Source organism: Amblyraja radiata, chromosome 3, assembly GCF_010909765.2.
Source record: "Amblyraja radiata isolate CabotCenter1 chromosome 3, sAmbRad1.1.pri, whole genome shotgun sequence".
In the NCBI taxonomy this organism is placed as follows: domain Eukaryota; kingdom Metazoa; phylum Chordata; class Chondrichthyes; order Rajiformes; family Rajidae; genus Amblyraja; species Amblyraja radiata.
The window spans coordinates 5306431-5330265 of NC_045958.1; the positions used below are offsets into that span (position 1 = coordinate 5306431).

General features: G+C 42.4%; 1 protein-coding gene across 1 annotated transcript in view; it reads left to right on the forward strand.

Annotated features, from left to right (window-relative positions):
- Positions 1-23835, forward strand: part of rasa1 (RAS p21 protein activator 1) — a 94896-nt gene that overhangs the window by 30504 nt on the left and 40557 nt on the right. The window contains 7 exon segments of the mRNA XM_033017241.1: positions 699-851; positions 3772-3907; positions 11505-11575; positions 16196-16313; positions 19020-19051; positions 19776-19828; positions 21476-21626. Of these exon segments, the coding sequence (XP_032873132.1) occupies positions 699-851; positions 3772-3907; positions 11505-11575; positions 16196-16313; positions 19020-19051; positions 19776-19828; positions 21476-21626 (714 nt within the window).

Here is a 23835-nt window from a genome sequence, read left to right on the forward strand (position 1 = left end):
GCTCCAGCGCGGCGACCCGGGCAAGGCATCGCCCGCTCCGCGATAGCGCTCCAGCGCTGTGCCGCAGCCGAAGCCGAGGTTCTGGGCGGTCCCCGACAGGAAACGCCGCTCCAGGCCCGCTGGTAGGCCGCGAGGACGGGTCGTAGCTGCAGCCCGGAGAAAAGCTGCCTCTCCGACCAGGTAGGGACCCTGAAAGGTGTTTTCCCCCCCCCCACCCCCCACATAAAAAAGTCTAGACCTCCAAACAAAACACTTAACTAACTAAAATAAAAAATAAAAAGATGAAAAGACAGACAGCTGCTGGCTGAGCAGCCGTGCACAGGACAGCGCCCCCCTATCCACTTGTAAACTTATGGTTTTTATTTCTCAACACATGCTACATGACTTGAAGGTTATTTACAATATTCCCACTCGTTTTGCATTTTTTAACAACTGCTTGGTTTTGCATTACTCAATTCCAAAAAGTTATTTTCAATTTCTTTCTAATTGCCTAATTCGTTGATGATCAATGGTATATATTAATAACAATACTCAAAAATAAGGAATGAAATGCATCATGTCATAAAAATGTGCAAGTAAGCTCCTGGCCTTTATTTGTAAGCTGTAAATGAATATATTTTTTATTAATTTTGAATTTTTTTTCCTATTTTTAATACAATGTAAATGCATTATTAACTTATTAACTTTTACTTTCTCAGGTGGTATCATGGAAAACTGGATCGTACAATTGCTGAAGAGCGGCTTTGTCAGGCAGAGCGACCAGGAAGTTACCTCATCCGAGAAAGTGATCGGAGACCAGGTTCATTTGTGCTTTCGTTTCTAAGTAAAACAGGCGTGGTCAATCATTTCAGGTGAAAAGATAAACATTTTCCATATAGTTCATAATCTAATGCCGATGGTGATGGGGTGGGAGGTAGTATGGCGCAGAAAGCAGACCTAAAGAAGGCAAGAGCCCATTTGGATTTTCTTAGTAGGCTGTTCTTGTACCAAAATGAAGATAGATACAAAATGCTGGAGTAACTCAGCGGGACAGGCAGCAAATCTGGAGAGAAGGAATGGGTGACGTTTCGGGTTGAGACCCTTCTTCCGATTTTGTCCTAGATACTTTAGCCAATTCATATCTGAATGGACAGATTGTGTACTATACAAATGGGTCAAGTTTTGGGTCGTGACCCTTCATCAGACTAAGAGTCGGGGGTGGGAGACACAGAGTTAAGGAAGGGTAAGGTGTGAAACAAAATTACTCTTAACTTCAAGTAGCCCTTTATCTCCACCCCTTCCCCATCCTAGTTCTCCGACCAGTCTGACTGTCCTCCTGTTTAAATGTTATCTTTGTATGTCTCGTTGTCACCTTCCCCTAGCTAACAATGATCTATTCTACATTTTTCTTAAACTTCATCCGCTTTGATATCTCATTTTCACACCTTGCATAGAAAATAGGTACATGAGTAGGCCTTTCCGCCCTTCGAGCCAGCACCGCCATTCAATATGATCATGGCTGATCATCCAAAATCAGTACCCTGTACCTGCTTTTTTCCCCATATCCCTTGATTCCTTTAGCCCTAAGAGCTATATCTTTAAAACATCCAGTGAATTGGCATCCACTGCCTTCTGTGGCAGAGAATTCCACAGATTCACAACTCTGGCTGAAAACGTTTTTCCTCATCACAGTCCTAAATGGCCTACCCCTTATTCTTAAACTGTGAACCTTGGCTCTGGACTCCGCCAACATCGGGAATTTTTTTCCTGCATCTAGCCTGTCCAATCCCTTAAGAATTTTATATGTTTGTATAACATTTCCTCTCATCCTTCTAAATTCCAGTGAATATAAGCCCAGTCGACCCATTCTTTCATCATATGTCAGTCCCGCCATCCCGGGAATTAACCTGCGCTGTACTCCCTCAATAATAAGAATGTCCTTCCTCAAGACCAAAACTGCACACAATACTCCAGGTGTGGTCTCACCAGGGCCTTCCATATCTCTGTGTCTCCCTCTCCCCTGACCCTCAGTCTCAAGAAGGGTATCGGCCCAAAACGTCACACATTCCTCCTATCCAGAGATGCTGCCTGTCCCACTGAGTTACTCCAGCATTTTGTCTATCTTTGGTGTTAACCAGCATCTGCAGTTCCCTCCTGCACATACATTTCTGCACTGATCAGTCAACATTTATTTTGAGGATTACTTTTCGGCTGCACTATCCGGTACAATGGTCAAGGACTTGTTAGTTTGATTCTTGACTGAGGCCAAAATTGGTTAATCTATTTGAAATTATATTTTTAATGAAAATTGCAGTCTAATTAAAGATGCAATGAAAATCCTTCTAATTATGAGATTGTCAGAAAGTAGTTACTGGTTGGACTAACACCTGGAAAAGTTTGTGAACAAACATTATGATGAATGTGATATCAATTAATTTGTACGGGTGATCACTTAGATGTGAAGATACTACATGGAAACCCACGTTAATCCCGCGTTATCTTCACGTGCATCACGAATCATAGGTTTCTTGAAAAAATTGGTCATTTACATTTTTTCACGTAAAAATCATTCTTACAAATCTATAGGGAAGAACTGCAGATGCTGGTTTAAATCGAAGATAGACATAAAATTCTGGAGTAACTCAGCGATACAGGCAGCATCTCTGGAAAGAAGGAAGGGTGACGTTTCGGGTCGAGACCCTTCACAAGATGTCTCAGCCCAAAACGTCACCCATTCCTTCTCTCCAGAGTTGCTGACTGTCCCGCTGAGTTACTCCAGAATTTTATGTCCACTGTACAAATCTATAATGTATTTCAGATTTTTGGGTAGTGATTTATGAGCGAAGAGTCAATTTCCATTCCTGGAATACCATAGCGCAGCTACAGCTTGTAATCTCTTTTTGAAGCTCACTTTTAATCACTTTAGCCACAGAAGAGCTTCCTGTTACCAGATTGTGTTGATCCATTTAAGTTTGCTATTTTATTTGGATGTGAGCTCATTTTATGAATCTGCATAATATGACTTTGAAACATCAATTGTGTTGCTGTGTCTTGCATTACTTGTGTTGTGAACACATTAGTCAAAGCAATGTATTATTTAATGACTCCATATCTAATTAAGAGGTTGATGTTAGCCATCATAGGCTCTTTGAGTTGATTCTGAAATTTACTGAGTACCAGCTTCTGAATATTTGTACTGCTGCAACAAATTGGATTTGCTGAAGCAATTGGCATATTTTGCAAATTAAAAAAAAATGTTTTTAATAAGGAACAGTTTAGAAATGACGCGCATATTGAGGAATGAGAGTCTAACTTGCTTTGCTATACAGGGACCGAGATACCGGCGCACAAAGTCGGACACATAAGGCGGCAATAAATAAATGGGGGCGAATTCGACCTGCTGATCGCCATGGAAGTCTCGATGAGGTTGAGATCAGTTGCCTCCCCGGCCTAGGTGCCACATTTTTGGGGGGAATTCTGGGGGAGATTTCAAGTATGCTCCAGTTATTTTGTCCAGATTAAAGAAGGTACCGGGACCACCAGTTGCTGGAAAATGGATGGTGAACCTAAAATATCCAAAACCGTAATCTCATTGCAGTCATTTCATGGCATAAATCAAATGCTTCTGTAATAATTGCTCTGATCACAACACAACCTTTGCCCAAATCATGTGTTGCCTTTGCATAATTAAGTGATTTGGATAGACGAACTGAATTATATTGCAGATGACATGAAATACATATTGCTTTGTAACCATTCAAATTTACAATTGCATTGTTGTATCCCTTCCAGGATCTTTGCAATGTGTGGTGATTATTACATTGGGGGACGACGCTTTTCCTCGCTTTCAGATTTGATCGGTTACTATAGCCATGTGTCCTGTCTACTAAAAGGAGAAAAGCTTTTGTTTCCGGTTGCACCTCCAGAGGTAAATGTGCAATTTACAACAATAATAGCTTTGATCAATGTATGTGCTGTAGTTATGTGCAGAGTAAGCTGGCGCAATAGTTCCACTTCCAATGCTCCCTTCCTTTATTCTGGACATTGAGTTTCTTAAACTCTATGAATTTGTCCAAATAGTGTGCTAGAAATAACATTGGTGAGAAAAAAAAGTGTTGGAGAAACCTAGTGGGTTAGGTAACATATGTGGAGGAAATGAAGTCCAGAAAAAGCATCTGTCCATTCCCTATATTGATTCTATAGGTGCTGCCTGACTTGCTGAGTTCCTTCAGCAATTTGTTTTCTGGTCAAGCTTCCAGATTCAAATTTATTTGTCATGTACCCCATGTGCAGTGAAATGAATTTACCATGCAGCGTTACAATTCAAAAAGGACATTACACAACATAATTCAACACAGACATCCACCACAGCATTCTTCACTGTGGTGGAAGGCAATACAGTTCAGACAGGCCTCCTTCTCCTCCCTTGATCCCCGTGGTCATGGCCGTGACCCTCCGTGGTCGCAGCTACGGACGGCCCGATATTCAAGCCCTCTTGTCGGGATGGTCGAAACGCCAACGTCGGGACAGGTCGAGCACATCCCGGAGCTCCCAAATTGGCCACCTCCTTACCGGAGACTGCGGCTACAAGATTGAGTAGGCCGGTGTTCGGAGCTCTTCTCCGGCGACCCCAGGCGAGGGATCGCCAACTCCACTATGGAAGGTCCGCTTCACGCCTGCCGCCAGATGCTCCACAGACCGAGGCTCCAAAACTTTGTAGGCCGCAGGCCAGTAGTTGGAGCGCTTCTCCGGCGATCCCCGCTGAGCCGCCGCTGAAGGTCTGGGCCCGACTCCAGGAAAGGCCGCACCAAACCAGCTGTAAGTCCGCGAGGAAGGGGGGGGGGGGGGGGGGTGAAGAAGCGACAAGGAAGAAAGTCGCATCTCTGTCGAGGTAGGTGCTTGAAACATAGAAACATCGAAAATAGGTGCAGGAGTGGCCATTTGGCCCTTCGAGCCTGCACCGCCATTCAATATGATCATGGCTGATCATCCAACTCAGTATCCTATACCTGCCTTCTCTCCATACCCCCTGATCCCTTTAGCCACAAGGGCCACATCTAACTCCCTCTTAAATATAGCCAATGAACTGGCCTCAACTACCTTCTGTGGCAGAGAATTCCAGAGATTCACCACTCTCTGTGTGAAGAATGTTTTTCTCATATAACAACTCGGTCCTAAAAGATTTCCCCCTTATCCTTAAACTGTGACCCCTTGTTCTGGACTTCCCCAACATCGGGAACACTCTTCCTGCATCTAGCCTGTCCAACCCCTTAAGAATTTTGTAAGTTTCTATAAGATCCTCCCTCAATCTTCTAAATTCTAGCGAGTACAAGCCGAGTCTATCCAGTCTTTCTTCATATGAAAGTCCTGACATCCCAGGAATCAGTCTGGTGAACCTTCTCTGTACTCCCTCTATGGCAAAAATGTCTTTCCTCAGATTAGGAGACCAAAACTGTATGCAATACTCCAGGTGTGGTCTCACCAAGACCCTGTACAACTGCAGTAGAACCTCCCTGCTCCTATACTCAAATCCTTTTGCTATGAATGCTAACATACCATTCGCTTTCTTCACTGCCTGTTGCACCTGCATGCCTACTTTCAATGACTGGTGTACCATGACACCCAGGTCTCGTTGCATCTCCCCTTTTCCTAATCGGCCACCATTCAGATAATAGTCTACTTTCCTGTTTTTGCCACCAAAGTGGATAACCTCACATTTATCCACATTATACTGCATCTGCCATGCATTTGCCCACTCACCCAGCCTATCCAAGTCACCTTGCAGCCTCCTAGCATCCTCCTCACAGCTAACACTGCCCCCCAGCTTCGTGTCATCCGCAAACTTGGAGATGTTGCATTCAATTCCCTCGTCCAAATCATTAATATATATTGTAAATAGCTGGGGACCCAGCACTGAGCCTTGCGGAGCCTTGCAATGCACTGCCTGCCATTGTGAAAAGGACCTGTTTACTCCTACTCTTTGCTTCCTGTCTGTCAGCCAGTTCTCTATCCACATCAATACTGAACCCCCAATACCGTGTGCTTTAAGTTTGTATACTAATCTCTTATGTGGGACCTTGTCAAAAGCCTTCTGAAAGTCCAAATATAACACATCCACTGGTTCTCCCTTATCCACTCTAATAGTTACACCCTCAAAAAATTCTATAAGATTCGTCAGACATGATTTACGTTTCATAAATCCATGCTGATTTTGTCCAATGATTTCACCACTTTCCAAATGTGCTGCTATCCCATCTTTAATAACTGACTCTAGCAGTTTCCCCACTACCGATGTTAGACTAACTGGTCTGTAATTCCCAGTTTTCTCTCTCCCTCCCTTTTTAAAAAGTGGGGTTACATTAGCTACCCTCCAATCCTCAGGAACTACTCCAGAATCTAAAGAGTTTTGAAAAATTATCACTAATGCAGCCTATCTGGCCCTGGGGATTTATCGGCCTTTAATCCATTCAATTTACCTAACACCACTTCCCGGCTAACCTGGATTTCACTCAGTTCCTCCATCTCATTTGACCCCCAGTCCCCTGCTATTTCCGGCAGATTATTTATGTCTTCCTTAGTGAAGACTGAACCAAAGTAGTTATTCAATTGGTCTGCCATGTCCTTGTTCCCCATGATCAATTCACCTGTTTCTGACTGCAAGGGACCTACATTTGTTTTAACTAATCTTCTTCTCTTCACATATCGAAGTATCTTGAAAAAAGGTTTCTCCCTCTAAATCCCCAAATTTTTCTGTGGCCCTCCTGAGATTTGCCATGGCCCCAGGTTGGGAATCACTGGCCTAGTCTATGCTTGGTATTGCCGATGTACAGGAGGCTGAATGCAGTAGATTAAATTTGAAGAGGTGTAGGTGGTTATCTTTCTCACCTGGAAGGGCTGCAAGGGTGCCTGGGTGGAGGTGAAGGAGGAGGTGGGAAGTAGCAGTTTGGATGTGAAAGAATGAGTAAACCCAGGAGTTGCAGAGGGAGTGGTCTCTGAGGAAAGCAGAATATGGTGGAGTTGGGAAGATGCGACTGGCGGAGGGATCACTGAAGATAGTGAGGAATGATGTGTTGTATATGAAGGTTGATGGGGTGAAAGGTAAGGACCAGGCGAACCTTTAAGGAACACGAGGGGTTCACAGGCACCTCTTCAAACCTTATCTATTGCATCAGTGGTCCCGATATGGCCTTATTTTCATTGGCAAAACCAAGCGTAGACTTGCCGACCGTTTCACCGAACACTTGCACCCAGTGTTGCTAACCATTTTAACTCCTTCCTCTTCCTATACCGACCTTTCTATTCTTGGCCTCTATAGTTATGGTGAGGTTACATGCAAAGTAGAGTAACAGCACCCCACATTCCGCTTGAGTAGCTTATGTTCAACGGTATGAACATTGAATTGTACAATTTTAAGTAATGCCTCTCACCCTTCCTCGTGACCTAGGTACATACCCATTTCACCCAGCATATCATCCTTCATCCCCTTGGCATTATGGTCCCCTTCTAGCTATATCTCTCCCTCTTTACATTTCACAGCTTTTCTTATCTGACGCCCTTTGTCTCTTTTTAATCTCTAGCTCTGTCACTTAGTAGAGGTATTGCTGTGCTTTCTTGGCCATTACCACACTCTCCAGTTTGACATTTTAACACCACTCTCCATTCTACAATTTAACCATGAATGTCCTGCCTAGGATTGACTTCCCAAAGTGTAATGCCTCGTATCTGCATTAGCCATTTCTTAGACCGCTTGCCCTGCTGATCAAGATCCTGCTGTGAGACTTGTCATACCTCAAGTTCAAGTTCAAGTTCAAGTTAGTTTATTGTCATGTGTCCCTGTGTAGGACAATGAAATTCTTGCTTTGCTTAAGCACACAGAAAATAGTAGGCATTTACTACAAAACAGATAAATGTGTCCATATACCATGATATAAATATATACACACATGAATAAATAAACTGATAGTGCAAATAACAGAAAGTGGTTGGTAATAATCAGAGTTTTGTCCGAGCCAGGTTTAATAGTCTGATGGCTGAGGGGAAGTAACTATTCCTGAACCTGGTTGTTGCAGTCTTCAGGCTCCTGTACCTTCTACCTGAAGGTAGCAGGGAGATGAGTGTGTGGCCAGGATGGTGTGGGTCTTTGATGATACTGCCAGCCTTTTTGAGGCAGCGACTGCGATAAATCCCCTCGATGGAAGGAAGGTCAGAGCCGATGATGGACTGGGCAGTGTTTACAACTTTTTGTAGTCTTTTCCTTTCCAGGGCGCTCAAATTGCCGAACCAAGCCACGATGCAACCGGTCAGCATGCTCTCGACTGTGCACCTGTAGAAGTTAGAGAGAGTCTTCCTTGACAATCCGACTCTCCGTAATCTTCTCAGGAAGTAGAGGCGCTGATGTGCTTTTTTGATGATTGCATTAGTGTTCTCGGACCAGGAAAGATCTTCAGAGATGTGCACGCCCAGGAATTTGAAGCTCTTGACCCTTTCAACCATCGACCCGTTGATATAAATGGGGCTGTGGGTCCCCCTCCTACTCCTTCCAAAGTCCACAATCAGTTCCTTGGTTTTGCTGGTGTTGAGGGCCAGGTTATTGCGCTGGCACCATATGGACAGTTGCTCGATCTCTCTTCTGTACTCTGACTCGTACATTCTCATCAAAATAATTGATATAAATCACATACACTAGCACTGATTCCGGAGGCACACCACTATTCTGAAAAACACCCTTCCTCCACCACCCTCTGTTTCCTTGAAGCCAATTCCGTATACAATTAGCTAGCTGTCACTGGATCCCAAGCAATCTGAGTGTCTCAGTCGGAGAGATGCCACATGGCTAAGCAGCTCCTTTGCCTCTTTATTCCCGGTATCAGTTTTTCTTTCTGTCCAGGTTTTTCACCAAGTAAATTAGCCGCTCCATCTATGAGCGGTAGATGTTTTATAGTTTTTATGAACTTTTATAGTTTTATATTTTTTATGAACTTAGTGACACTTGTGGTCTTTCTTGGCAAGCAGGCAAGAACAGTTTGACTGTTTATAGAAATTCAAGTGGTTATCACTTGGAAATTTATGCCATATCTTTATTTTTCTTAATCTATGACTGACGCAAAGTTACAATTCACAATTTACATTTTAATTTGACGTTTGTTTAAAAAAAAAAAAAAAAGTACATCAATAAATTAGAATATAGAACTATGCAGAACAGGGTTGGACCGTTCGGCCCATTATGTTTGTGCCGAACATGATGCCCAGTTAAACTGATCTCATCTGCCTGTACAAAATTCACATCTCTCTATTCCCAGCACTTTTAAGTGGCTTCAGAGGCTTAAAAGCCATTATTGTATTTGCCACCACTTGCAATGCCTTTCAGGCCCCCAACACTGTTTATATATTTAAAATTTGCCCTGCACATCTCCATTAAACTTACCCTCTCTCCCTCCTTGTAGCTGTGCCCTTTAGTGTTGGACATTTCTACACTGGGATGGGGAAGGGGGAAGTTACTGACTGTCTACCATATCTATGCCTCTCATTTTATATACTTCTGTCAGGTCTCCCCTCGACCTGTGACGTTCGAGAGAAAACAATCCAAGTCCATCCAAGCTTTCCCTGTAGTTAATACCTAATGCAGGCAGCATTCTGGTAAACCTCCTCTGCATCCTCTCCAAAGCCCCCACGTCTTTCCTGTAATGGGGCGACCAGAACTGCAGGCAATACTCCAAATGAAGCCTAGCCAATGTTCTATAGAGCTGCACCGTCACTTCCTAACTCGTATATTTAATGCCTCAACAATGAAGGCAAGCGCGCCATCTGCCACCTTTACCACCCTATCTACTTGAGCTGTTTAAGAAGGAACTGCAGATGTTGGAAAATCGAAGATAGACAAAAATGCTGGAGAAACTCAGCGGGTGCAGCAGCATCTATAGAGCGAAGGGAATAGCCAACGTTTCGGGCCGAAACCCTTCTTCAGACTCTACTTGAGCTGCCACCTTTAGTGAGCTATGAACTTGGACTCCAAGATCCCTCTGCACATCAAACCTGTTAAGGGTCTTGCCATTAACTGGAAACCCTCTCCTTCCATTCCACCTCCCAAAGTGCAGCACCTCACACTTGCTCTGGTTAAACCCCATCTGCTATTTCTCCGCCCATTTCTGTAGCTGATCTACATCCGCTGTGTCTTCAGACAGCATTCCTCACTGTCCGCAACTCCTCCAATTTCGATGTTGTCAGGAAACTTACACACCAACCCATCTACATTTGTGTCTAGGTCATATAAATTATTGGGGGTAGCAGCCAGCTTTGACTATGTTTATTTAACTGTAATTATTGAATTGACAAGTTGATTAATCATTGTCTTCATTTCCGTGGGACATTCATGTGAAATATGTTCACCGTGATAAGATATTAATTTGACCAAATTGCTCAATTTAACTCTGTCCACAGAGAAACACACAATTTAACATTACATTGCATTAAGTGACTTTCATTCCAACCGAGGTTGATTGGTGCCATCTGCATTTTGCAGTTTTGCTCAAGGGTAAGCTGGGCGGATGAGCAGTCCTCTCCCAGCAAGAAAGAAAGAAAGAAAACAATACACAACAGAAATTAAACAAAAAACATAAAACATCCACCACAGTGGGACCAGCCAGTCTTCCTCGTTCTGAGGACCTCCACCGAGGTAGGTGACTGGAAACAGTTTTCCCCCCATTCCCCCGCCAGCACCCCCGGCATAACCAGACTGGTTCACCAGACTGATTCCTGGGATGTCAGGACTTTCATATGAAGAAAGACTGGATAGACTCGGTTTGTACTCGCTAGAGTTTAGAAGATTGAGGGGGGGTCTTATAGAAACTTACAACATTCTTAAGGGGTTGGACAGTCTAGATGCAGGAAGATTGTTCCTGATGTTGGGGAAGTCCAGAACAAGGGGTCACAGTTTAAGGATAAGGGGGAAATCTTTTAGGACCGAGATGAGGAAAACATTTTTCACAGAGAGTGGTGAATCTCTGGAATTCTCTGCCACAGAAGGTAGTTGAGGCCAGTTCATTGGCTATATTTAAGAGGGAGTTAGATGTGGCCCTTGTGGCTAAAGGGATCAGGGGGTATGGAGAGAAGGCAGGTACAGGATACTGAGTTGGATGATCAGCCATGATCATATTGAATGGTGGTGCAAGCTCGAAGGGCCGAATGGCCTACTCCTGCACCTATTTTCTATGTTTCTATAAGACACACCGAGAGACACTAATACATACACTAGGACACACTAAAAATAATTAAAAAGTATAAAGAAACACACAAGCTACTGGCTAGGTGGCCGCGCGCGGCGCCATCTTGGAGATTTGCCAATCTAGCAATTTATCAACCCAACAATCCCTCCTTTCTGTTTTAATTAAGAAAACATGGTAGGAATGGAATATCTTAAGTTATTAATGTCTTATAGGAACTGAACAATGTAAATAAAAATTGTAGGTCCTAACTTGGTTTTGTTGTCCAAAATAACAATATTGATATTTCTTTGTCAAAAATTGTAGCCAGTTGAGGACAGAAGGAGAGTCAGAGCTGTCTTGCCCTATACTAAAGTGCCAGATACAGATGAAATTAGGTAAGTTGTTGAAATTTATATTTATTTTTTTGCAGATGTCTATAGGGCTTAGCAGTAGATCTGCTGCCTTGCAGCGCCGGAGCCCCGGGCTCAATCCTGACTATGGGTGCTGTCTGTACGGAGTTTGTACGTTGATTGGCTTTGGTAATATTGTAAATTATCTCCAGTGTGAATGATGGTGTTAGTGTATGGGATTATCGTTGATCGGCGCAGACTAAGTAAACCGAACGGGCTTGCGACTATTCGAAAGTCTAGTTTACAATATTAGATACCAGTCTATCTATCTAGTACTTATCAAATGCTCCAGACCAAATGGAATACACCGAACATGGTTATTCACTCTGCCTTAAAGAGGCATCATAGCTGTCACCTCAGAGCTGCTCAGACTATGATTTTCATGCTTCTTTTAGCCTGATTTCTTTTAACATCCCCACTTCCTTCCAATTTGGTTTGTTTTGACATTCTATGGTTAAGTTTTTAGTTTAGAGATACAGCTTGGCCCACCATGTCTGGATTGACCGCAATCACCTAATTAACCATACTAATGCTATCCTACACACTAGGGACAATTTACAGAAGCCAATTAACCTACAAGCCTGCATGTCTTTGGAATGTGGGAGGAAACCAGAATACCTGGAGGAACCCCACACAGTCACGGGGAGAGCGTACAAACTGTGTACAGACAGCACCCCTAGTCAGGATCGCACCCAAGTCTCTGACATTGTAAGGCAGCAACTCTACAACTACACGACTGTTGCAGCCCTGGTTTGGATTGCCACAATGGATGTAATGTACTTCAATCACTATTATCAGTGATGGCGATAAGAAAGTTACAAAATGTTGTAAAAATAGACCTGACATATTAAACCCTTTTCAGGGAAGGAAATGTGCCGGTTTTACAAGTCTGCAATGTATGGGACTCGAGGCTCACAGCATTGTGGTTGACTCTCCTTGTAAGTCATTTCTTTGAGTAGGCCATCTCATTCTTGTTCGTATCTCTGAAATATCCCCGGCTGAGTTTCATCATCAAATCTATTTTCACCATAAACCATTTCAAATATGTTTTCAAATATGCAAGGATAATGATTGATCCGGATGACATAAGAAATAATTGTGACAGAATGAGGACAAAGTAGTTGAGGTAATCCAAATGTTTCTGGAGCCATCTCATTAATGCTTCAACTTAAAACTTGCTTTTTGACTTTTGCATTTCATATAAAGAAAGTATCATTGACTTGACACATTGACCCTATTTATCGTTTAACAGATTGTGGCTGATTGTGAACATTTTCTGTTTTTAATATCAGATTTTCAACATCTTTAATTCCCGTCTTTTAATGAAGCCTAAAACATTTGCCTTCTGAACAAAGAATATAGCACAGGAACAGGCGTTTGGCCCATCATGTTTGTGCTGACTGTGATGTCAATCCAAACCATTGTTATTATTGGCTTGTATATTAAAATACAATGAATAAGTTTGTTTTGCATGTTATCCAAGCAAATTATACCAGGAAAGGGGGTGAGTGATAAAAACTATCTATCAACTCCCCTGATAATTTTGTATACTTTTATCAGATTGTCCCTTAATCTCCAGCATTCAAAAGAAAACAATCCTGGTTTGCCCAACCTTTCCTTGTAAAAATGAACTCTAATTCAGTTAACATCCTGACGAACCTCTTCTGCACCCTCTCCAATGCCTCAACATCTTTCTTGCAATAAGGCATCCTTTCTATCGTGTTGCAACAAGATCTGCACACAATTCTTCAATTGCGAGCAAACCAGTTGCAGCATGTCTTGCCAACTTTTATACTCTGTTCCCTCACCAATGAAGGCAGACATACCATAAACCTTCTTTACCTTGTTTCCTCTAGTGTTCCCATTTGCCGAGCTGTGTACATCAATATTCCTAATGGCCCTGACATGTACCGTATTCTTTCTTATATTTTGACTCTAAAAATGCGTCACCTCGTGTGTCCAGATTAAACATCCGCTTCCCGCAGAGACCGTTCCCTCCTCAACTCCCTGGTTAACTCGTCCATTCACTCCCTCCCCAAGTACTTTCCCCTGCAACCGCAGGAGTTGCAACACCTGTCCCGTTCCCTCGATTCCGTCGAAAGACCTTTTGGTGAAGGTAGAGATCCACGTGTACCTCCTCCAACCTCATCTACTGTATCCGCTGTTCCAGGTGTGGACTCCTATGTATCGTGAGACAAAGCACAGGCTCTGCAATCATTTCGCTGAACACCTCCGCTCAGTCCGCCTAAAACTACCTGATCTGCCAGTTGCTAAACATTTTAGCTGCCCCACCCATTCCCACACCGACCTTTCTGTCCTGGGCCTCCTCCATTGTCTGAGTGAGGTCAAGCCCAAATTGGAGGAACAGCATCTCATATTTTGCTTAAGCACCATACACCATCTGATCCGGGGACAGTTTGTTCCCACAGACTCACAACTCTCTGTGAGAAAAAGTGTTTCCTCGTCTCCGTTCTAAATGGCTTACCCCTTATTCTTAAACTGTGGCCCCTATTTCTGGACTCCCCCAACATCGGAAACATGTTTCCTGCCTCTAGCGTGTCCAAACCCTTAACAAACTTACATGTTTCAATAAGATATCCTCTCATCCTTCTAAATTCCAGAGTGTACAAGCCCAGCCTCTCCATTCCCTCAGCATATGACAGTCCCGCCATCCCGGGAATTAACCTTGTAAACCTACGGTGCACTCCCTCAATAGCAAGAATGTCCTTCCTCAAATTAAGGGACCAAAACTGCACACAATACTCCAGGTGTGGTCTCACTAGGGCCCTGCACAACTGCAGAATGACCTCTTTGCTCCTATACTCGACTCCTCTTGTTCTAAAGGCCAACTTGCCATTCGCTTTCTTCAGTGCCTGCTGTACCTGCATGCTTACCATCATAGACTGATGAACAAGGACCCCCAGATCCCGTTGTACTTCCCCTTTTCCCAACTTGACGCCATTTAGATAGATATCTGCCTTCCTGTTTTTGGTACCAAAGTGGAAAACCTCACATTTATCCACATTAAACTTCATCTGCCATGAATCTGCCCACTCACCCAACCTGTCCAAGTCACCCTGCATTCTCATAGCATCCTCCTCACAGTTCAGAGAGGCCGATTCTCTGGGTACTTTCAAGAGAGAGCTTGATAGGGCTCTTAAAGATCATGGAGTCAGGGGCTATGGAAAGAAGGCAGGAACGGGATACTGATTGTGGATAATCAGACATGACCACATTGAAGGGCCTATTAGCCTACTCCTGCACTTGTTGTCTATTGTACCTCTGTACACGTGACAATAAACTATGAACCCCGGCTTTCCCTCTCACCATCCCTCCCCCTTCCCAGTTCTCAGAACAGTATGACTGTCTCCGATTACATTTTACCTGTATGCTTTGTTGTCACCTTCTCCTATGATCTATGGATCTATTCTACATTTTCCTTGATCTGCATCTCTTTTGATGTTTCGTTCTCACACATTTTACCCTTCTTTATCTCTGTGTCTCCCTCTTCCCTGACTCTCGGTCTGAAGAAGGGTCTCGACCAAAAACATCACCCATTCTTACTATTCCATAGAAACTGCCTGTCCTGCTGAGTTGAGTTACTCCTTCATTTTGTGCCTTATTAAAGCTTAACCCAGCTGTGTGATAACAGCACCCTCTTGTGTTCAGGGCTGACACTTCATATTTCATGCCTTTGTGCTTCAGCAACCTGAAGGTGGGCCAAAATACTGGGATGTGGCCAGGCTACTGCAAAATTGTAGCCATTTATCGCTTTGTATCAAGTTTGACAACTATTGCTGTTGTCAATAAGTAACCATTCGTTTGAATTCTGAGATTGTGTACCCCCTTTCTAGATCCTTAACTATGTGAGGAAAGAATATTGAATTGAATGATACCGCGTGGAAACGGAGTCCATGACGACCAACAATCTCCCATTCATACGGGTTTAATGTTATTCCCCCTTTCTCATCCACTCCTTACACATTCGGCAAATTATAGAGGCAAATTAACCTGTTTGAGAAAACCATAGCACCAGGAGAAAACCCACACAGTCATAGGAAGAATGTGCAAACTCCACACAGACAGCACCTGGGTTGGGATTGAACCCAGGTTTCTGGTGTCGTGAGGCAACAATTCTACCAGCTATGCCACTTGTAAATATTGTTTATCTATTCCCCTCATTAGTGGTTACAATTTGATTGGACCACCTTACAGTATAACCCCTCTATTTAAAAAATCTCACCTATCTATTTTCTCCAGAGATGCTGCCTGACCCACTGAGGTACTCCATCATTTTGTCTTCCTTTTGAATGCTATATTTCAATTTACCTCCACAACTTTACCTCTACAATTACATTTAAGAAAACCTGTGTGACCTTTGAAGTACATTGTCACTTGTATCCCATTAAGATGTCCTGATTAGATTGTTTGATGAAATATAATATGCTTGCACTGCTTCAGGGTGCATTGGAAAATTGGTTGGGAAACTCGTATCTCCTGAGTCGATAAATGTTTAAATTGTGATGAATTTTTTTGTTCCTGTTATTTGAAACAGAATTCCCTGTTCTGTGGTTTCATAATAGCTAATTTTTTATTCACGTGCAGTTTTCTGAAGGGGGATATGTTTATTGTTCACAATGAACTGGACGATGGTTGGATGTGGGTAACTAATTTGCGAACTGACGAGCAAGGCCTCATTGTAGAAGACCTGGTGGAGGAGGTGGTGAGTAGTCAAAATTAAATATTTTTAAAATTTACCATGTTTTATTTATACTACTGGAATTCTGCAGTTACTTGCTGGTAAATCTTGGTCACTATCTTAATCTGTTTTACTTTAAAAATTGCAAATATTGAGAAATAGCTGTTGGGGCATTTATGTAAAGTTTATGTAAAGTGACCTTTTCTGTTTGGAGTAATTCAAGTGTTGAATTTCAAAATTGTATGGGGATTGAAACGCATTAGCTTTATTAAAATCAATAAAATTGATGACAAGACTCTCCACATAAGTACATCTCTTGTGATTAGTATGACATAGAGTCATAGAATGATACAGTGTGGAAACAGGCCCCCAGCCCAACTTGCCCACACTGGCCAACATTTCCCAGCTTCACTAGTTCCACCTTGCCCTCATTTGATCCATATCCCTCCAAATCTCTCCTATCCATGTACCTGTCTAACGTTTTCTTAAATATTGAGATTGTCAATGGCTTGATTACCTCATCTGGCAGCTTGTCCCAAACATCCACCACCTTTTGTGTGGAAAAAGTTACCCCTCAGATTCCTATTAAATCTTTTCTCCTTCACCCTAAATGGATGTCCTCTGGTCCTCAATTCACCGACTCTGGCCAAAAGACTGTGCATCTGCCCAATCTAATCCTCTCATGATCTTATACACCGCCATAAGATCACCTCTCATCCTCCTGCACTCCAAGGAATAGAGTCCCAGCCTACTCGACCTCTCCCTATAGCTCAGACCCTCTAGTCCTGGCAACATCCACGTAAATGTTAGATATTTCCGTATTTACTCATTTACAGAAGCAACAAATACATAAATGTTGTCTATTAGCTTAGAAAAACACCATGGTTTGGTAAAATTATCTGAACATTATCAATGCACTAATCAGTTTAGTTCTTTTGATATGTTTGTTCAGACTATTAAAGAAATAGGCATTTTATGTAGCGATTCAACCGTAATTAGTTGAAACTGTAAAATTGCATATGCGCCGCTTGGCTTGTTTTCAAATGGATTGATCGAGTCTCACTATATAAGATCTTCAGAATTCCTCAATTGCCTATGTATTTGAGTGTATAGCGCTTGTGTCCATAGTTTTCCTTGGCATATTTATGTGCAACGTTTCAACTTTCAGAAATTGCTGGAGTGCAAGTCAGGCACCATCTGTAAAACAAATGAGTTGCTACTGGGGATAAGTTGCTACTGGGGATTGGCAGACTGCAGTGGGTCTGTGGCAGCATCATATGCGCAGTATCTATGCAGGGAAAAGGATGAATGGCATTGCGGGTTGAGATCATGCATCAGGTCTGAATCATCAGCATCTTCGGTTTGTTCGGAAACCATGCCTGTCCACTCCCAGGTGACGTCCAAGTCTGTCCCATGCGGTACAAGAAATCTATCTACAACCTTCACACAACCTTCTTAAGCATGTCAAGAGAGAATTCCAGGCCAAGCTGGAGAACCGAGGTAATGACACGGATACCTGTAGTTTGTGACAAAGCTTACACAGTATAACAGGCAACAAAGTAAAGGCAGGTAGTATCGCTAGCGACAATGTGTCCCTCCCTGATGATAATACAATCTGTTCTCTTTGAACAGAAGGTCGGTTGAGGGACATCATCTGTTCTGCCAATCTTGGTGTGTCTGTACCAACGGTTACTGTGACAGCCATAACATTGGCTTCCCGAGACTAATTCAATGGAAAAAAACTGGCCACATCCTCTGGACCCGTGCAGATTAGCAGGCAGTGATATCGATAATCTCACTACTTCATTCTGAGGTCCCCACCTGTTTCAAGAAGACCACTATCACCCCGGTCAAAGAAAAGTCAGGTAACGGAGCAGTGGCTCTGATATCCACCATCACAAAGTACTTGGAGACTGGTGATGGTGCACATCAACTGTAGTCAGCAGTTTGCTTACATCGCAACATCAGAAACTATCTTGCTGGCCCTAAACTCATCTCGCACCTAGAGAACAGACTCCTATGTTAGACTCCTATTTATCAACTATAGCTCTACCTTCAACACCATAGTCCTATCCAAACTCTTGGCCTTGGGATAATAAATGACAACACCACCTCTGCAATAATTCTTAACACAAGTGTCTGCAGTCCCCTACTATACTCTCTCTGTATGGCCAATTCAGCTCTAACTCCATCTGCAAGTTTACAGATGACACTACTATGATGGGCTGAATCACGAACAATGATGAGGCAGAGTACAGGAAGGAGATTCAGAACTTAGTAACGTGGTGTCAGAACAACAACCTCTCCCTCAATATCAACAAGATGAAGGAGCATCTAGAACAGGGGTCGGCAACCCCTGCTGAATGCGGCCCTTAACCCCAAATCATCCGTCCCGCAGGCGTATTATTTCCCTGTATTTATCCGGACCGCAGACTTCCGTCATCTCCAGAACCACCCGGGCCTGAGGCCCGAAGAATTGATTTACCTATTTTTAAGCTTATTTGGGAAAGAGTCTAAACAAACATAATAAGAATATTTGGAGTAGAAGCAGGAATTAGTAACTAGGTCCTCAAAGCCTGCTTTACCATTCAGTAAGATTCTGTTTTTTTTAACCTCAATTCCACTTTCTCATACTAACTTCATACCCTTGTTTCCCAAATTATCTACAACACTCTCGATCTGTCTTGAAAATGCCAAGTAACTGAACCGCAAATCTGGATTCTTTTACAGGACCGTGAAGAAGATCCACATGAAGGAAAAATGTAAGATATTTTTACGTTTTCATTTGTTGTATTACCTATAAAAATAAGTTGCCCCTGGACTAAAAACAGTTGAGGGAGGGTTAAGCTACAGCAATGAACACTACAAAAGTTTGAATTTCATTTTCTCTGATAATGGTTAGGTTTCAATGTTCATATCTATGGAAGGAAATGGATCAATTATGTTTTGGGGTTTCGGGACCCTTTGGATTCCAAACTGCAGTCTCTTGTCCCTCCACCCTCCAGAAATTTGTTCTTTGCTCAAAATTGCAGCATTTGCAGTCTCCTATGTCTCTTGATAGCAAAAAAAGATAGCAAGAACATTTTTTCCCACGCTGGTGATAGTTAGTTGAACAGGTCATAAGTTCATGGGTACGGTGAGAGGTTTTCAGGAGATTTGTGGAGGGTTTTTTTCACCCCCCCCACACAGAATGGTTGGAGTCTGGGATGGGTTGCCTGAAGAGGTGTTGGTAGCAGATGCTGTAAGGTATTGGAAAGGGATAAGTACTTGAATTGTCAAGATATGGAAGGTTACAAACCTACTGTGGGTAAATGGGATTAATATAGACTGGTACCATGAACAGCATGAACATGATGGGCTGAAGGGCCTATTTTTCAACAAATCTTCCCATATTTTAGGTTAGTTTGTAAGGTAACTAGGAAAGCTACTTAGTTGGGCAATTTGATTAAATTACAAAAAAAATCAAAGTTTGTAATTGCTTTTCAGTTGGTTTCGTGGAAAGATATCAAAGCAAGAGGCATATAATCTACTAATGACAGGTAATGATTGATTACAGATAATATAGTTTATTTGCATATTGATAACATGACATTTCTGAAGCATTTTGATAATTTTTCTTTGCTCTATCAAAATGTTGCATTTTTATTTTTACAACTATGAAACTGGTTTTGGTGCACAATACTTTAATTTGTAAAATAAAAGCTTTAATACCAAAGTAAAAATTTTATTTTGCTTAATTTAAATTTTCTTCAGTAGTCCAATTAAATACTGATGAAAATGTTGAACATTGTGGTTATAAATGATCCACATGTAGCTTTGGAAATGGGGGACAGAAAATCCAAATATTCTTCCATAATGCCACCTATTGCTGCATTATTCTTCTCCATGATCACTTTCTGTAACTAATTTAGTTTTAGTTTTGATTATAATTTTGACTAAAATAGATGGTTTTTTAGCTGCCAAGGGGATAAGGGGCTACGGGGAGAGGGCAGGGATATGGACCTAGGTATGGTTAGTATAGTAAGACCTGAGTGATCTCCTGGACAAGTGTCGATCGCCTGGATTGGGGTCGGAGAGGAATTTCCCGGATTTTTTTCCCGAATTGGACCTGGGTTTTTATCCGGTTTTTTGCCTCCCCCAGGAGATCGCGAGGTTCTTGGGGTGGAGAGGGGTGATAGCGGTATAAAGGGGAGGGTAGTGTCTTGTGTTCTGTGTCTTGTGTCTACTGTTTGTGGGTAAGTGTGTCTGTTTAGTGTTCAGCCATGAGCGAATGGCGGTGCGGGCTCGACGGACCTGGTGGTCTACTCTCGCACCTACTTTCTATGTTTCTATGTCTATGTTTCTATGACTAAAGAATTTTAAGCAAAAATTAAGCAAAAAATTGTATATAGCCTTGTAAAACTTGTCCCTTTTCTTAAAAGCAACACAATTCATTCATGGCAATATGTTTTTATACTTGAAGTCTTCAATGTATCTCCAAAATAATTATTTGCTTGGAATTCTCTTTTTGCACAAAACAAAATGTTTTAACTCTACTGCAGCTACCAAGCAATCAATTTATTTTGTTTATGTATTGTTATTCATCTTCGTAAATTTGCTGAATGTTTCAGTTTTTAGCAAGATCCAAGCTGAATTAAGCAAAGGAAAGCCAAATTGTACTTTAAAAAATGTTATCCCAAAGGTATTATGTTTCAAAACCTATTTTACTAAAACTCTGTTGGGGGACTTTTAATCATTGATTTTCAATGTCAATTGAATTTTAAAGCAAACTCAAAACATCTGCACCTTTGTTAATGCGAGATAGAAGGTGTAATAATCTGAGATAAGACTCTTTTATGTTTATTTTTCTCATAATTTGAGTTTTATTCTAAAATATTTAATGAATATTGATTGGAACAGTTGTATCTAAATTGGAAAGGAATATCTAAATTGTCTAAACTGCAGTCTCCTGGCTGTATTTGCCATTTGCACATTTAACCTGGTGCTACAATTGCCTGCTATTTTTTTTTATGATTCATGCACAAGAACACCTAGACACCTCTCTACTTTACTATAGACATTGTCTGCTGCATATACTTTGTGTGCAAATTTGTTTTGCTTACCTGAAGTCCAATTTGGGATTTAATTGCTATTTTCCTTTTTGAAAGTTAAATAGAATCATTAATTTAGAAATATGTTTATTCTAGTGGGCCAAATATCTGGCTTTCTTGTAAGACCATCAGATAACACACCGGGTGATTACTCTCTTTATTTTCGAACAAATGAAAACATTCAACGATTTAAAATATCTCCAACATCAAACAATCAGTTTATGATGGGTGGCCGGTATTACAACAGGTAACTGTTTTATGTTTTTTTACAAATTAAGATCAGTTAGAACTGAAAATTATGGTTCATATGAGCACCCTCCGCCTTCAAAGCCTGATTGAAATGCCAATATTATTCACTGTTACAATACTGCAATATTTCACGTAGCTATGGTGTGAAAATTGAAGTTAGCTGATTAATAATGCCTTTATGAACACAAGACCAGATAAAATAATCAAAAGTCCACAGATAAAAACTGATCTGACTTGTTTTAAATTGCCATTGCTATGGATACACCTTATTAAGAGATTTCATGTAAGTAAATGACAAATCACTGGATGGATTTAAGAGATAGTTAGATAGAGCTCTAGGGGCTACTGGAGTCAAGGGATATGGGGAGAAGGAAGGCACGGGTTATTGATAGGGGACGATCAGCCATGATCACAATGAATGGCGGTGGTGGCTCGAATGGCCTCCTCCTGCACCTATTTTCTATGTTTCTATGAAACATACAGAATAGTGAAAGGCTTGGAGAGAGTGGATGTCGAGAGGATGTTTCCACTAGTGAGACAGTCTAGGACTAGAGATCAGAGCCTCAGAATTAAAGGACGTTCCTTTAGGAAGGAGATGAGGAGGAATTTCTTTAGTCAGAGGGTGGTGAATCTGTGGAATTCTTTGTCACAGAAGGCTGTGGAGGCCAAGGATGGATATTTTTAAGGCAGAGATTGATTCTTGATTAATAATAATAATAATAATAAATTTTATTTATGGGCGCCTTTCAAGAGTCTCAAGGACCTTACAAAAATTGAGCATGTAGAGGAAAAACATGTAAGGGGAATGAAATAAATAGTAGAGACATGACTAGTACACAAAGTAAAGACAGAATTCAATACAAAACACAGTATGAGGCAATTAATGCACAGATGAAAAGGGACGGGGACGTGGGGCTAAGGATAGGCAGAGGTGAAGAGATGGGTCTTGAGGCGGGACTGGAAGATGGTGAGGGACACGGAATTGCGGATCAGTTGGGGGAGGGAGTTCCAGAGCCTGGGAGCTGCCTTGGAGAAGGCTCTGTCCCCAAAACTGCGGAGGTTGGACTTGTGGATGGAGAGGAGACCGGCTGATGTGAATCGGAGGGACCGTGAGGGTTGGTAGGGGTAGAGGAGGTCAGTGAGATATGGGGGGGCCAGATGGTGGAGGGCTTTGTAGGTGAGGACCAGGATTTTGTAGGTGATCCGGTGGAAGATGGGAAGCCAGTGAAGTTGTTTGAGGACTGGAGTGATGTGATGCCAGGATTTGGTGTGGGTGATGAGTCGGGCGGCTGCGTTCTGGACCAGTTGGAGTCGGTTGATGTAGGTGGAGCTGATGCCAAGGAGAAGTGAGTTGCAATAGTCCAGTCGGGAGGAGATGAAGGCATGGATGAGTCTTTCATCAGCGGGTGGTGTGAGAGAGGGTCTGAGTTTGGCGATGTTGCGGAGATGAAAGAAGGAGGTTTTAATGACATGGCGGATGTGAGGCTCAAGGGAGAGGGTGGAATCAAAGATCACGCCAAGGTTGCGGGCCTGGGGAGATGGGGAGACAGTGGTGCCGTCGATGGTGAGAGTGGGGTTATTGATTTTGCTGAGTGTGGCTTTGGAGCCTATGAGGAGGAATTCTGTCTTATCGCTGTTGAGTTTGAGGAAATTATGTTGCATCCAGGTTTTTATAGCTGACAAACAGGAGTTGATATGGGAGAGGGGGGGGGTTGTGGGGGGATTTGGTGCCAAGGTAAATCTGGGTGTCATCAGCGTAACAGTGGAAGTCCAGATTGTAGATCAGTGCATGCTCCTTTAACATAGTGACCTCACCACTACTAACCACTCCCCATTGTCTCCTGTATAATTGTAGCTTCCCCACCTCCAGCTCGCTCTCTAGTTCCAGTGATGACCACGGACAGCTAGGGCATAATGTGTGTAGTGCCTTTAATAAAGATACTTAGTAAAAGACTTTGTGTATCGATCAAGACCTTTTACATGGTGTCAGAAGTGGGATTCGAACCCACGCCTCCAAGGATGTAGATCAGTGCATGCTCCTTTAACATAGTGACCTCACCACTACTAACCTGGCTGGTCCGGAGGCAATGGAACATTATGCCCTAGCTGTCCGTGGTCATCACTGGAACTAGAGAGCGAGCTGGAGGTGGGGAAGCTACAATTATACAGGAGACAATGGGGAGTGGTTAGTAGTGGTGAGGTCACTA